This window comes from Pteropus medius, unplaced genomic scaffold (genome assembly GCF_902729225.1).
Source record: "Pteropus medius unplaced genomic scaffold, Ma_sr-lr_union100, whole genome shotgun sequence".
NCBI classification, from domain to species: Eukaryota; Metazoa; Chordata; class Mammalia; order Chiroptera; family Pteropodidae; genus Pteropus; species Pteropus medius.
The window spans coordinates 3,475,297-3,489,688 of NW_024349796.1; the positions used below are offsets into that span (position 1 = coordinate 3,475,297).

Consider the following 14,392-nt stretch of genomic DNA (forward strand, 5'->3'; position numbering starts at 1 on the left):
AGAGTGAAAAGCTGAAAATAATTCGAATGTCCATGAACAGATGAAGAAAATGTGGTATATCCATAATGGAATACTCTTCAGCAGCAAAAAGAGATGAAGTACATGGTACAGCCTCAAAACATTGTTAAATGAAAACAGATATAAAAGAGCGCATATTAAAATTTCATTTATGCGAAATGTCCAGGAAAGATAATTCTATTGAGAAAGTAGATTTGTGAGGTTGGGGTGGGAATAGAGATTGAGTGTAAATAGGCAAGAGATGATTTTTATGGGGTGATAGAAATGTTCTAAAATTGAATTATAGTGATGGTTACACAATTTGGTAAATTTACTAAATCGTCTAAATGTATTCTCAAAACAGGTGAATTTTATGGTATATAAATTATACCCTAATAAAGCTGTTTAAATAAAAACCATAGTTAAGAGTCACTTTGATAAAAATAAAATCAGATCAAGAAGTCTCTGAGGAAGACAGATGGATTGATGCTGTGCATAAAGGTGATCCAAATCTTATTTTCTTTCTCAGGTAGATTCTATAAAGGTAGGTACTTTCCTAGATTAACATCTAGGCTAATGATATATATTGGTAAAAAAAAAAAAAAAAAAAGTAAAAAAAATAAACTGTTCTTTAACCTTTAGAGGAAAAAAAGTGGCAAACAACTTACAAAGTCTTCTCTTCCCCAAAATTCTGGAAGAATTTTCCAAACAGGCCATCTCTTAGCTTATATACTATGTGACTGCAGAATCTAGGGAAAGCATAGTTTTTCTTCCTTCGTTCACAATCTCTGATTTGTGTCTCTAGGTGTTTATTCAGTGTTTCGGAAGATCAAGGCTGTAAACTAATGCCAAATGCCAATATCCCAATCATTTTCCCCAGAGGTATACTGACCATAATGTATTATGTGGATTTCCGAAATGATTAATCACTGAATATTTTTGTTCGCGTGCACTCGAAATAGCAATTTATTCTCAATAACTGCTAAAACTCATTTTAAAAAAATAATACTTAAGATTATATTCTTTAAAAAAATCTAAATACAAAAATACATAAGGAAAACTTCAAAGTCGTCTTCTAGTGACCAATGTTCATCGTTTGATATATTCCCTGACATATTTCTTGTTCCTACCTTATGACCAACACGAATGTTCTTCCTCCCTCCCCCACTCCTCCTCAATGGTGCCATACTATAGAAAACTTCATGTTTATATGCCAACACATCAAAGTCATCTTTATAATCAATAGGTATTGATCTAACTTTTTAAAGGTTTTATAGAAGACCATGGTATGCTATTAACGGACGTGCACATACTTCCAGTAATACAATTACATGTGAAATCGAGCTGCTTTTTTTTTTGGTAGTGGAATTGCTGGTAGGTCAAAGGATTTGCAAATAAAAACTGTAACAAATTGCCAAATTGCTTCCCCCCAAATTATAGTAACTCCACTCCTGCTAGCAATATATGAAAGTGCCTGTTTGTCCTTATCATTGGTAGCGCAAGCTTTACTTTTGATATTTATCAATCTGAGAGATGAAAAGTGGTATCTCATTGTATTAACTTAGATGTTCCTGCCTATAGAGGAAGGTGAATGCCTTTTTATGTTCTAGGCCATTTATTTTTCTGTGGATTGACTGATATGTATTGATATATCGCCCATCTTTCTATTGTCCTGCTCTTATTTGTGGCAATGCTTTGCGTATTAGTGACATGTGTTGAAATATTTTTTCCCAAGCTTTTTATTCTCAGGTGTGTTTTCCTAAAACTTTGTTCTTAGTATTTTAAAAACGTTTAATCTGGGTCAAGTCCGTTCATTTTTCTTTAGGGCTTCTGAGGTTTTCTTTAGAAGGTTCTCCCTAAGATTATATATTTTCCTAAATTACTCTCATGACTTAAAACTTCTATAATGTACATTTTTGTTATATAAAATTCATATTTTGTTGAGAGGTTTTGCTATCCTTATTTTTTTAATATATTCTTTTCCCAATAAAATAAAATGTTATCTTTATCCTATATTTGGTTCCCAAATATGGCACATTTCTGGAATGTGTCTAGTCCATTTCCCTTATGTATTTATTCTTTCCCATGACAATATCATACTTTGATTACAGTAGCTTTAACACATTCTATTTTCAAAAATATCTTAGAAATTCTCGCACATTAGTTTCCCACCTAAGCTTCAATATAATTCTGTCCAGTTACAAAGAACCCCATGGAATTCTGGTTAGAATAACATTACATTTATATAAGACGCGTTCTTATTCACTAAATATACACTAAGGTCCTCTCCCCATTGAAGTATCTCATTCTGCCATCCAGGTTCCCATCTTCTAAATTTTAAAATTTCCGTGCATGTTTTTCGTTTCAGCGATCTCTCTGTGCTCTCTCTATGCTTCCTTGAGGATATGTATTATACTCTGCCTATGAGTCCTCTTCTTTCATACAAAACACATTTTGGTTGTTTCGCTTAGTCTTCCTCCAATTTCTTGTTAATTCCATCAGACTCACTCACTCACCAGCCCCTCAATTCATTTTGTTCAGTTGTTCCAACTTTCCAAATTCTTTCCGGCTTCTGGGTCTTTGCATATTGTCCCTGTGCCTTACTCATCCTTTTGGTCTTTAAATGCTATTTCTACTAACGGCCTCCTCTGACCCTTCCCAAATATAGATGAGCTTCTCCTTCACGGCACCTGTTGTCGCAGGTAACATCACATCTCGCAGAATCAGCGACGGCGGTCCCGCTTTCCCGTGATTTCGAGTTCTGCAGTTTGTTAGCCATGGTCAACCGCAGTCTGAAAATATTAAATGGAAAATGCCAGATGAACAATTCTTAAGTTTTAAATCACACGCCATTCTGCATAACAGGATGAAACCTCTTGTACTCCTGCTCCAGCCCACAACGTAGCCCTTTGTCCAGCGTCTCTGCCTCACCTCGTCTAATCAGGTAGGCTCCACGTCATCTCGCCTCATCGCAAGAAGAGTGAGTACAGCACAGTAAGGTATTCTGAGATCACATCCACCTAACTTTTATTATAGTATGTTGTTTAAGTTATCCTCTTTAATTATTAATCTCTCATTGTGCCTCATTTACAAATTAGACTTTATCATTGGCATGCGCGCGCGCGCGTGTGTGTGTGTGTGTGTGTAGGAAAAAAGGTTGGTACCACCCTTTTGCGTGCTGTGAGGCATCCACTGGGGGTCTTGGAATGCATCCCCCATGGATGTAGGGGGCCTACCATATATACTTGTCCAATAAAGATTTATTACTTTAACAGTTATCTGTGGTTTTTAAAGACTGAACTGAAGAACAGATCCTCTCTTTTAACCAATTTAATCAGCAAACAGCTCACTCTTAAAGAAAAGAAGGAGAGTATCATTCAAACTGGTCAAAAATGAGTAAATGTCTAACAACAGCATTAAGAAAGTTATATATATATATATACAATATATAATATATATATTATGTATTATATATGTAATATATATTACATATACAAATATGTATATACACTATATATATTATATATATATATACACACACACACACACATATATATATGTATTTTTGTAAAAAAAGAAGAACACTCCTGACTTGGGGAATAGGTTCTTTCTATCTGCTTCTGGACCACTGCTAAAAATGTTTCAAATAAGACAATGCTTATAGCCAAGATAAGAATGTGGACTTTAAATGCTTACTTCTAATAGAGCTTTCATCTCTGGGTAGCTAATCTAATTTGAAGTCCAAATACAAAGATGAAAGAGTAAGGAAAAATAAAAGCCCATTCAATTTCCATTAGAATAAATAAAAATTATTTCTTACATATTAAGTATAAATTATTATTTTTACACAAAGGTCATTATTGATCAGTAGTGGGCGTGGTCAGATCCTCTGCAGTATTCTTTTTATTAAATCCAACCAAGCTGCTTCTATTTTAAAATTTTTCTTGAACTAAGAATTCATAAAATATATCTAATGAAGATAAAAAGATATTTGGATCCTTTCAAAGATTCCGTTTTTTGACCTCTATACTTTGTCCCCACAGACTGCGGGAATAAAGCTCTTTCTTACATATACTAGTATTACTATAACTTCTCTTATTCTCTTATCTGAACAAAAACACAATACACAAAGCATACTAGAAATAGTTTGTTCTTTTTAATCAGCTATTGATGGTATAATAAAATAAATTTAAGTGGCACCTAATTTAAACAATTAAAATAGTTTGCTGAAGGATAATCAAAAACACAATATATTAAGCCTAATTGTTAAAACAATACCTTTTTTTTTTTTTTCCCAAGAAAGGAGAAATAAAAGCATGACCAACAATTTGGGTTCATTTGGAGACTTACAGAAAATTTTGTAGGCATATTGGCAGGCACGATGTTGAAAAATCAATTCTCTAGATTTAGAAATAATGGCATGATAAAATAGGAAAGCTACACGGTTCAGTTAATATCTGAAAGAAAAATATCCACCAAATATCACAATAGATCTTTTAATGACTATATCTTTAACATTAAGATTGTTGTTTTAGGAAACACCTTTTCTCTTCGAACATTTAATTAAATGTTCAATGTTTTAAATAATTTACAGAAAGAAATAAGTTTTGTATTCTGTACAAATTAAAGGACCCATGACTACATCACCCTCCCCCAGCCAAAGCTCAAATTTGCAATGGTCTCAGCAGAAAATAAACAGTACACAATTTAAACAATTTATAGCATTACAAAAGTTTACAGAACTCTCTTATCATCATTTTTTCTAACAGCAAAGATTACAATGACAGAACTGAATGATCAGAATGTAAAAATATTTGTGCAAAACTGCATTAATTGTTCTTACCATTTAATAGAAGCAAAACCTATGAACACACATGACGATGAAGAAAAACTACACAGAAAGTAATTCTATCTTAGATTTCAAACAACATAGGTTATATCATCGCTAAACGTTAAAAAAAAAAAACGTGGCACCATGAGCAGCAGGAGCAACAAACGATTTCGGCAATTATGGCAGCTAACGAAGCTGACACTGGAATAGGCCGAAAGTCATCTCCACACCAGCCAGCCATCCTATGAGACTGGGAACAACGGTAGGGCTTACAACGCAGGTCAATGTCTTGATTCTTGAAATCCGTAGATCATAAATGAAATATTTAAGAAAGTCCTTCCCCCCCTTTTCAAGGAGTGTTTCTTGCATCACTGGGAACCCTTAGAAGAGCTGAATCATGGACTCTCTGGATTTGCCTACACCGATCCACCTAACTGAAAGGGGAAGAAAGAAGTATAAGAATAGTACTAATTCATTTAAAATGTTCAAACACTTTGGTTGAAAGCCTATGTACCAAATAACAAAGCACAATATTCGTAGAGCTGAAGTTACAGGAGATGCAGGGAAAAAACAGATAAGAAAACAAATAGTAGGACATTTTAATTCACTTCTCTCAATCAATTATAGATGATCTGGAAAAATTAAATTGGGATATAGATCAAAATATCATTATTTAGAGAAGCAGACACAGGTTTATCAAAAAAAAAAAAAAGTTCACACTTTGGGGTTAACAGACCCCTCCCCTTCCTTACTGTCACATTGAACTTTGCCCTACATGCCTTTTGTTACCTTTTTGTTCTATCCTGTTAGTTGTGCCAATTTCTAAACCATCAGACTGTGCACTTGCAATTCAGCAGAGGCTGGTCTGCCTTACGGTTTCCTGTTTTAAGTGCATGATATTTTCATTTCCTCAATTCCTAATAATCACGATAGAAAAATATTGGCCCAAACCAGCAGAGACCTAAAGGACCTTTGGTCAAGTTCCTAATAACTAGAAAAGGTAAAGTACCTTTGACAAATGAAGGATGCTAAGAGGATACTGAAGTGCATGATAACTTCTCTATCTCGAAAAGGCAGAACGATCTGGAAGAGAATACTGACTGCTGTACCTTGCACGGCCTTAGAAACTGCCTAGTGCAGTCAGTCTACTGCATCTCCAAGCACCTGAACCTCATGGGTAAGTCTTTATGGTATTTTACAGACGTCATTGTTAAATTCACTGTTGTTTATATTTCAAAAACTGCTGACTAAGAGGAGTGAGCAAACATGCTTACTGAATTTGACATCAAGCTAGAAGGGGCAGCTTCTTCAGGGATAAGAACTTTTAAAGAAAGATGAATATGGAAAACAAGATTCATGTTTGAGATGGACCACAAATACAAATGAATCACAATACGAAATCAGAGTAAGTACATAATAGATTTTATATGGATGATACCTCCCACCCACTTCATTTTTTGTGTCTCAAATCTCCATCAGTGTCAATAAAAAGAAAAAAGCAATTTGTTAAAAGAAAGACTTCACATAACTGGTCACAGCCACAACTTGGTTATGCCTAATCCCCTGACCAGCCTACATTTGTTTTTTAATAAAGAAGTATTATTCTTTTTTCTTATTTTTTTCAAACTAGATTTCCTATTTTCTGTACCCGTTATTTCCTAATATCTATTCGTGAACTTCCTCCAACTCTCAAGGGTGATTTAAACTCAAATGAAAAAAAAAACCCAAAAAACCACAAACCATTTTTAATGGTGGAAAAACACAAAAGGATTTGTTATTAAGAGGGAGAAAGAAACAAGAATGAATGTCATAGGGTAAAAAACAGACTAACAGAATTGAGAAAGGGTCGAAAAGGATGAGAGCTAATCTACTGTCTTCAGGGATAAGAACTTTTAAAGAAAGATGATTGATTATATTTAAGCGATAAAAGTCTTTTATATCGAACTGAGCATCTATGTAAATCATGAGCATTGTAAGAATAATGATCTCTCCTATTTCAAAGGCAGATAGTTAAGTTAAAAGTAAGAAAAGTAAAGATAGTTGTTCATAAAGTGTTTATATTTACCTGGAATTTGAAGCTCATCTTCGATAAATCGAACATAATTTTGTGCGTTAACAGGTAATTCTTTAAATGTCCTTGCATTTGATATGTCTGTGTTCCATCCTGGGAGAGTCTTATATTGAACTTCGACTTTATTTAGGACTTCTTGGTTTGCTGCAAGTCAGGGTAAATACATTTATTCCTGATGCACACTACCCACTGTCAAACACCTTCCTGACACAGCGTAGATTCACAATCTCTAATCAAAGTCCTTGGAGCCAGATGCGCTTTGGAATTTAGAAGTTTTCAGAGTTTAGAAAGGTAAAATAGTGCATATACCACCTGGGGTAGGATTTCATAATCGAACCTATTTCTACAGCAACCCAGGATCATTCACTCTAAGCAGGTAGATTATGGGTTCTCACATCAGTTCGAGTCAGGTTTTGCTGTCAAGTGAGTTTTGGTGCCAAAATTAGAACTTCCCATTTTTAGAGCTTTTCAGATCCCTGCGTCATGGACTGGGGATTGTGAGTGTGTAAGCGCCAGCTGTTTCGCTGAAACGAGGCTGCACACTTGCTCTCGTCTTGGAAACCTGTTGTTTCCATGACTGCGCACAAAAGTTTAAGGGGGACTTGCTTTCATCGTCTCACCTAAGCATCCCCTCTGCACAGTGGATGCACAATGTCCCCAGACGCCCCTCTTCAGGACCGAGACACGCACGCCCCGGCTGTGGGAGCGCTGCCCACTGCCTGCCAACTCCCAGCTCAGATCTCCCCAAGGACTGCCCTCCACTGAAGGGAGCCTCCTCCCTGCAGCGGCCCATGTCCGATGTCTTGTTAGTGTGAGGGTGTGAAGGACCTGGACAATTACTTAATTCGGGACAACTCTGAAGGGCCGTTCTAGCCCAGAGCTCCCCACGGGATCCGCCGAGGGCTTTTTGCTTAACTGCTTTGCAGTTCAACTTCTCCCTCTGCCTGGTCCTGCTTCTCTCCCCGGCCCTCCCTCCCGGATGTTGCTCAGAGCACCTCCGAACAAACCACCTGCACACGAAACTCTATATCCGGGTCTGTTTCCCAAGGAACGCAACCACGTTAAGGTGGCTGATGCCAGGAGCGGAGTGAGGAAGAAGGTGCTAACGTGGGGTCCTGGAGCTCGAGCGCGGCCAGCTGGCTGGCAGTGAGGGCCATCGGCGGCATGCTGCAGCAGTGCAGCTGTTAAGACTGTACCAGGAGGTGACGCGGGTGCTGTTCCGATGGAAAGCACAGCACTGGCAATATCTGGGAAATTCAGAAATAAGCACAAGGAAAAACGGATTCGATGGCTCTAGATGAATGCCATTCACGAACCGGAGACAGACAATGGGACATGGGTCAGAGACGCAGAATCTTTCATCAGTTTAAGGCAAGTATGAAAGTCAAAAGCTTTCGGGCAGCAGCATCTAGGAGAATCTCATCTTCTACAGCAGAAAAAGCTGCGGATCAGGCTCGGGACTCAACGTACAGGCACCAGAGTTCCAGAGAATGCTGAATGCTCACGTCTGCTATGCCAAGGCCCGAGCCCTGCTTGAGGAATAGGCGGGAAGTCTGACTCTTTGGGTGGGATGGCTGGGTTGATGCACTCAAAAATCCTGAATCCCTAGATTCACGGGTGGCCTGCAGAATGGCCTCCTGCTTCCTATGGAAGAGTGAGGCTTCCCCCTGCTTGAGGACGACGCAGAGGCCTCTGCCTTTCTGCCCCTCCCAGGACTCACCTTGACCTCTCTTCCCGAGCAGCAAACAACCCAGGGTCAAGTCACAACCTAATGGCCAAGGGCCTGCTCAGGGAGGAAGGGACTCTCCTCCAAAGGGCCTGCAGGGCCGAGCCGGTATGTACCATCGGAGCCAAGGAGCGTGTGTGGGACTGGGTGCCGAGGGCGCTGCATCGCGGGGTGCAGCAGGTGGTGGTGGGACATAAGTCTGATAAGAGAGTATGTTGCTGTGGGAGGGCCCCCTGTGAGCCACGAGCCAAGCATGGTGAAAATGTACTGCTAGGCATGTCCTTGGAAGCTCAGAGGAAGTGATGAAGCACATCAAGTGGGTGTGTCGGAACTGCTCGTGGCAGATAATGGAAGAATCGAGAGACTCCGTGGGGCTCCTGGTTCCAGCCACGACAGAGAACGCGGTTCCTGACGCCCAGCATACGCAGCTGGAAAACTGGACGAAATACGTGACGACTCTGTCTAGGCCGTGGACAGCACAAAACACACAAGCATGTTCTAAAACTACTCAGCTCTCAGCCTAAGGACGACGTCCTGAGCACTGAAGTCAGGACAGGGCGGTCAGCAGAGAACAGTGGTCCCGCCGACCTGAAATGGCACATACCAGATTTTAAGGACGCTGAGGCAGCCGGAATCAAGTGTCAGAGAGGAAGGAGCCATAATACAGAGAGGGGACCCTGACCCCAGAAGTCCACGTGAAAGTCCCGTGGCAGAAGTTCAACCGCACATGCAAAGAACGAGACCATCAGAGGATCACCAAATAGCAGCCGTCACACAGCTGGAAGTGAAGGGACACGCTGGAAGGCAAGGGACACGCCAGAATGGAGAGGCCTCTGCACAGCTTGTTAACTCCCCAGGCCTCCAGCAGAGACACCAGAAAGGTCGCTCCTGAAAAGTAAAAACCACACTCTAGAGTAAAACCTACTGCAGACCCCCACGACGCAGCCTAAAACCGACTTCTGCCAAGATCCACTGAGTTGACAGAAACTGGAGGCTGACTCGCACCGGGTTAGAGAGGTTTGGGAAACACCACGCTACACAGCGGTGTGGCTGCTAAACATAACTCTGCTAGCGAAACATAAAACCAGGCTATCTAAGTTCAAGATGATTAGCCAGGAATTCAATTTTCCCCTAAAACAAGAAACAATACTCTTCAGAAGACGATGACAGAATCTGAGTCTCTACAACAGATTATCCACAACGCCCAGTATTCAACCAAAAGTCATTAGATGTAGAAACAGTGATTCAACAACCAAGGAAAAGCAGAGTCAGGACAAACCAAACTGGAGCAGGCCACGATGTCGGAAGGACATGATGACCACACGTTTCTAAGCGCTCGCGGCTGTCCACACTTCGCAAGGACTGGTCATCACTGGCAAGTCACGAAAACGACCAGCCCACCAAGCTTCGTTAGGCTAGTCAATATTCCTTCATCTGGCATATTCCCAGTCTCACAGGGTGGCTAAACGATGAACAGTTCCTATTTCTGGAGGCTGGAAACATTTATGGAACTTTCCGAGTAACTGAAGAAATCATATAACTAAAGATACGCCTGAAGAAACACGGCCTTCCGTAGGAAGCCTCCTTACATCCCTTTAGACACAGACTAGAAGTCACCGAAAATCGTTCGTGTGGCAGCGTATTAAGGGCCGGCCTGTCCTGACAAGCAGGGGCTCTTCTCTCCTCCCCTCATTTCTCAGGGGAGGGAGGGAGGGAGGCCGGCACACAACTTATTTTCACAACAACGAAACTGATTCAGGAGCGGCGTAGCTGGGCTCGGAGGCATCGTGTGACTTCCTTCCTATTTTTGAGTTTCGCTTCTGCCATCCAGCACCCGAACACATAGCAGCTATGAAACTAGTGCCAATACGAGATGAAAATACCTGCAGGGGGCATACAGGCCTGTGGCTCTGTGCCGTGAATTATACAGAAGGGCGTCATGAAATTGCTCCAATACGTTCACTTCGTAATATTCCGTATACGTAACCTTAAAAAACTACCTGGGAAATGAGGTATGATTTCACCATCCAACTTGTAAGCAACTCCAACTTTGATTTCTGTAAACATGTCCAAAATATCCAATTTGGTAAGCGCCAAGCTAATTTTGGAAGAAAAGGCAAAGTTAAAACAGCAAACTCTTAAAGGATGATGTTTTAAAAACACGCCACGCATAAAACAAAAGAGAATAATATACTGATGTATTTTCCTCGTAATAAAAAAAATGACTTAACTAACCCACTAGTGAGTTATTTTTCTAGTAACTGTAATAGGTTTTCACTGATTGACCCACACTCTCTTGCTTAGCTTTCTGATGATCGGCACCCATCTGAGGGAGGGCTGCCTGGAGTGAAGATGCCCCGTGGCTGTGGGACACAGCAGAACTCACTGCTCCCCACGGATGACCACAGGATACGTATGCGTGTTTACGCATACGCCGTCAACCCTCATTTCTTCACGCTGGTTATCGTCACCTCCATCCTTTGGTCAGAAATTGTCAAAGGACGGTGGGGAACACACATCAAAGACCTTTTCACGATACATCAAAATCTCCCAAGAAACTGAGTGGAAAACAGAGCTTTAAGGGAAAAATCTGGGGAAATTAGATAAAACACTAGGTTTAGGATTTTCATCCAGAAATCATTTTTTAGCCTTTATTCTGTTATTCACTAGAAGTAAAGCCCAATTAATATAGACATGAACATATTTATTTATATATTTAGACCTATAGAGTAGGTAACACTACTCCCTAGATTTTAAAGATGATTTTTTAAAAGGCACAGAAAGATTAACTTGCCCAAAGTCACATAGCGTAACGCATGGATCTGGGAATTGAATCTAGTAGTCAGACACCAACTAAGCCTATGTACCAAATCACTGTCATTTGGCCTCCCTTCATCCATATACTCTGCACTTACTTATCTACCTACCTATTGATCGATCGATCGATCATCTACTTACCTACATACCCATCTTACTTCCCTCCACATTTATACATACATTTAAGAGTACCATGATTCTTTTCTTCCAACCTTAGAGGTCTTGAGAGATAACCTGGGGTCCCTCCCTCTGTGTCCCCTTCTCTCCTATACCTTCATCCACTTCTACCTTGAACTAAAATTTCATTCAGAGGCTAAAGGGAGACATTTTTCTCTTAGGGTACTACTTCGAGTTGGCATTCTACAAAATGTATCCTGTAGTCATGAATTTTCCTATATTTCCTGAAATAAATGTTTCTAAGAATACTCACGCAGTAAATCCATTAATCATATGCGCATATTTGAGCAAAACGAGGTCCAACCAGCCACACCTTCTTTTCCTTCCAGTAGTTACACCAAACTCTCCACCCCTTGTTTGTAATAATTCTCCAATTTCCTAAGAAACAGAAAATAGAAATTTAGGATTAGAATACCAATGATGTAAATCTAGCAGAATTATACTTAAGATCATATAACAAGTCGAAGTCTCTCTGACAGCAATATGTTTCAGAAAATAACTAAGTTGAATACAGAATTCCACAGAGATGACAGATTTTATGTGAGGGAAGCATTACTTGGAATGGATCCACTTTTGGCTTCATTTTTTTTTTTTTTACCATTTTGTTTAAAAGCAATATTTTTATGTTATCTAGATCACGTCCTAAAATTTAGATTAACACATAAAAATATAAATGCTGCATATTAAAAAAGAAGTTGTTAGTAAATATTTATTAAAGTGGACAACTTGAGGCAATTTTCCAAGAACAACTGTAGTTTGAGGATGTTCCCGAAAACCATAAGGCAAACGTGCATCTAATAAGTACTTGCTGATATCACAATGCCCTTTTAAGCTACGGCCACTTCCTACACCCTAGTCTCCCATCTATGATCTACCGATCCCCTAATTTAATTACGGATTAAACCCGTCGCTTCCTTACCGCTTATATTCTGACGTCACTACAATCACGTTAACATTGTTCTGTGAGGTCTGAATCCCAGCCCTGTTTGTGTGGCCTTGGGCAAGTTACTTCGGCTCTCTGTGCCTCGGTTTCCTCACATGCAGAATGGGAACCGTGACGCTACCCAGCTCCCTGAGCGGTTGGGAAGATCCACGAGCTTGTAAGATTACAGCATTTAGACAGTGCCAGGCTCCAGGCTGGCACCACACCAGTGCCGGCTGCGGTTAGACAATGTCTGGAGATGATTTCCATCACCCCTGGCTCCTCCTAAGCTCTTGGTGAAAGGTAGCTGTCATTTTTAACTTCTTTTTCTTCTATTTTCATAATCCCCTTCCTAAACCCACCTTCCTTTAGCCTTGAAATTACAATGACCTCTAAGTACCCTCTAATCCCTCCTCCCTTGCTGCCAGTCTGCTGCCACTGACAATAAGGTGTGCATACATTTTTAAATGTTGCTCAGATCGATTTTGCAAATTAAGTGAGATGCAGGAAAGAATTTTTATTTTAAAACTTCTGAATTATATTTACTGAGAAATAAGGCTTACGTTGTCTTGTTCCGTAGGAAAGGCACCAATGCCAACTCTAGTTGTATAAGCTTTCACAACACCATACACTTCTCCAACATTTTGAGGGGGCATACCCAGCCCGGTACAAACTCCTCCAACTGTGCAGTTTGAAGAGGTTACAAAAGGATAAGTTCCTAAAAGTAGAAACAAATGTTAAAATACACACGCATGAATATATATTATTTAGAAACAGAATTACTATGAAAATTGCACATTTGAGAATATTCTAGGTATTTGACAGACTTTAATAGAACTACAACCACTGTCTCAAAGCTTCGATGTTTTTTTTCTTGAGTTCTTTTTGTCTGTACTGACGTGGTTAGAGCTATGACTACAGTGCTTAACGCTAGAGCAGATCCTTGAGTGCATGCAGCTACTTAGCTCCGGATGGCAGGAACGCACCTACTGGAATGCTAAACGGTTAATGCGAAAACCCCAGTGTTCTTCCACCATGGAGATTTATAATCTGTGTACTTTAACATCTCATGTTAGTTTAAAACAAATTTATTTCACTCCCTTGATATAAATAAGGTACAGCAGCAACCTACACTAAGAATTTTGTGGTATTGTAGCATTTTTCCTGCCTTTTGATGTCTGTTTGGGGAATAACCCCAGAAATGACCAGAGTAGGCTAAGAGTGGTGTCCGCCCCATCCCCACACACGAGGTCGCCTTAAACTATTCGATATGCTAATTAGACACTCTGCTTTCTTTCCAGAAATCATCGTATCAAAAAAATACATATCTAGCAGATAGAAATATATTTTAATTGGTTTACTTGGAGTCATAAGCCAAGTATGAAAAGTCGATAAGAGCTGAGAATAATAGGACTCATTAGAGATAGGAACAATAGAGACCCCGTTTGGATGGAAAAGCCAATAAACTAATGGGGCAGAAGTTTGAAGATGTTAAGCATTAATTTTTGAAGATGGAGGAAATGCTCTAAACCTACTCAGAATTTCATGCCCAAGGAGTTAATGAAACAGACTGCCACAGATTTTAGAATATCCGTGTTTAATAACAATGTTATTTCCTGATGTTTTCTTTTTTAAAAGCTGAATTAAAGATAAGGATCCTTCCATAGGATTCACCTAATCGTTTTACAGAAATGAGGTCTGGAACTGAACCATGAACCAATAAAAATCAGTTTAGAGAATCCTAAACCCACTGACTCGAACAGTGATTTCATTTTTCTAACGAACTATGAAACAACATGTATATTATGCTTTCCACAATATTCCTTAAAAAAAAAAAAAAAAAAAGGACTA

General features: G+C 39.6%; 1 protein-coding gene across 1 annotated transcript in view; it reads right to left on the reverse strand.

The window, feature by feature from the left end:
* Positions 1-4,131: 4,131 nt before the first annotated feature.
* ADSS2 (adenylosuccinate synthase 2) overlaps positions 4,132-14,392 on the reverse strand; it is a 37,970-nt gene continuing 27,709 nt past the window's right edge. The window contains exons 9-13 of the mRNA XM_039883245.1: positions 13,105-13,259; positions 11,873-11,997; positions 10,626-10,723; positions 6,894-7,043; positions 4,132-5,262 (exon numbers count right to left, since the gene is read on the reverse strand). Coding sequence (XP_039739179.1) covers positions 5,210-5,262; positions 6,894-7,043; positions 10,626-10,723; positions 11,873-11,997; positions 13,105-13,259 — 581 coding nt within the window. The 3' untranslated portion in view covers positions 4,132-5,209. The remainder of the gene's footprint in view (positions 5,263-6,893; positions 7,044-10,625; positions 10,724-11,872; positions 11,998-13,104; positions 13,260-14,392) is intronic.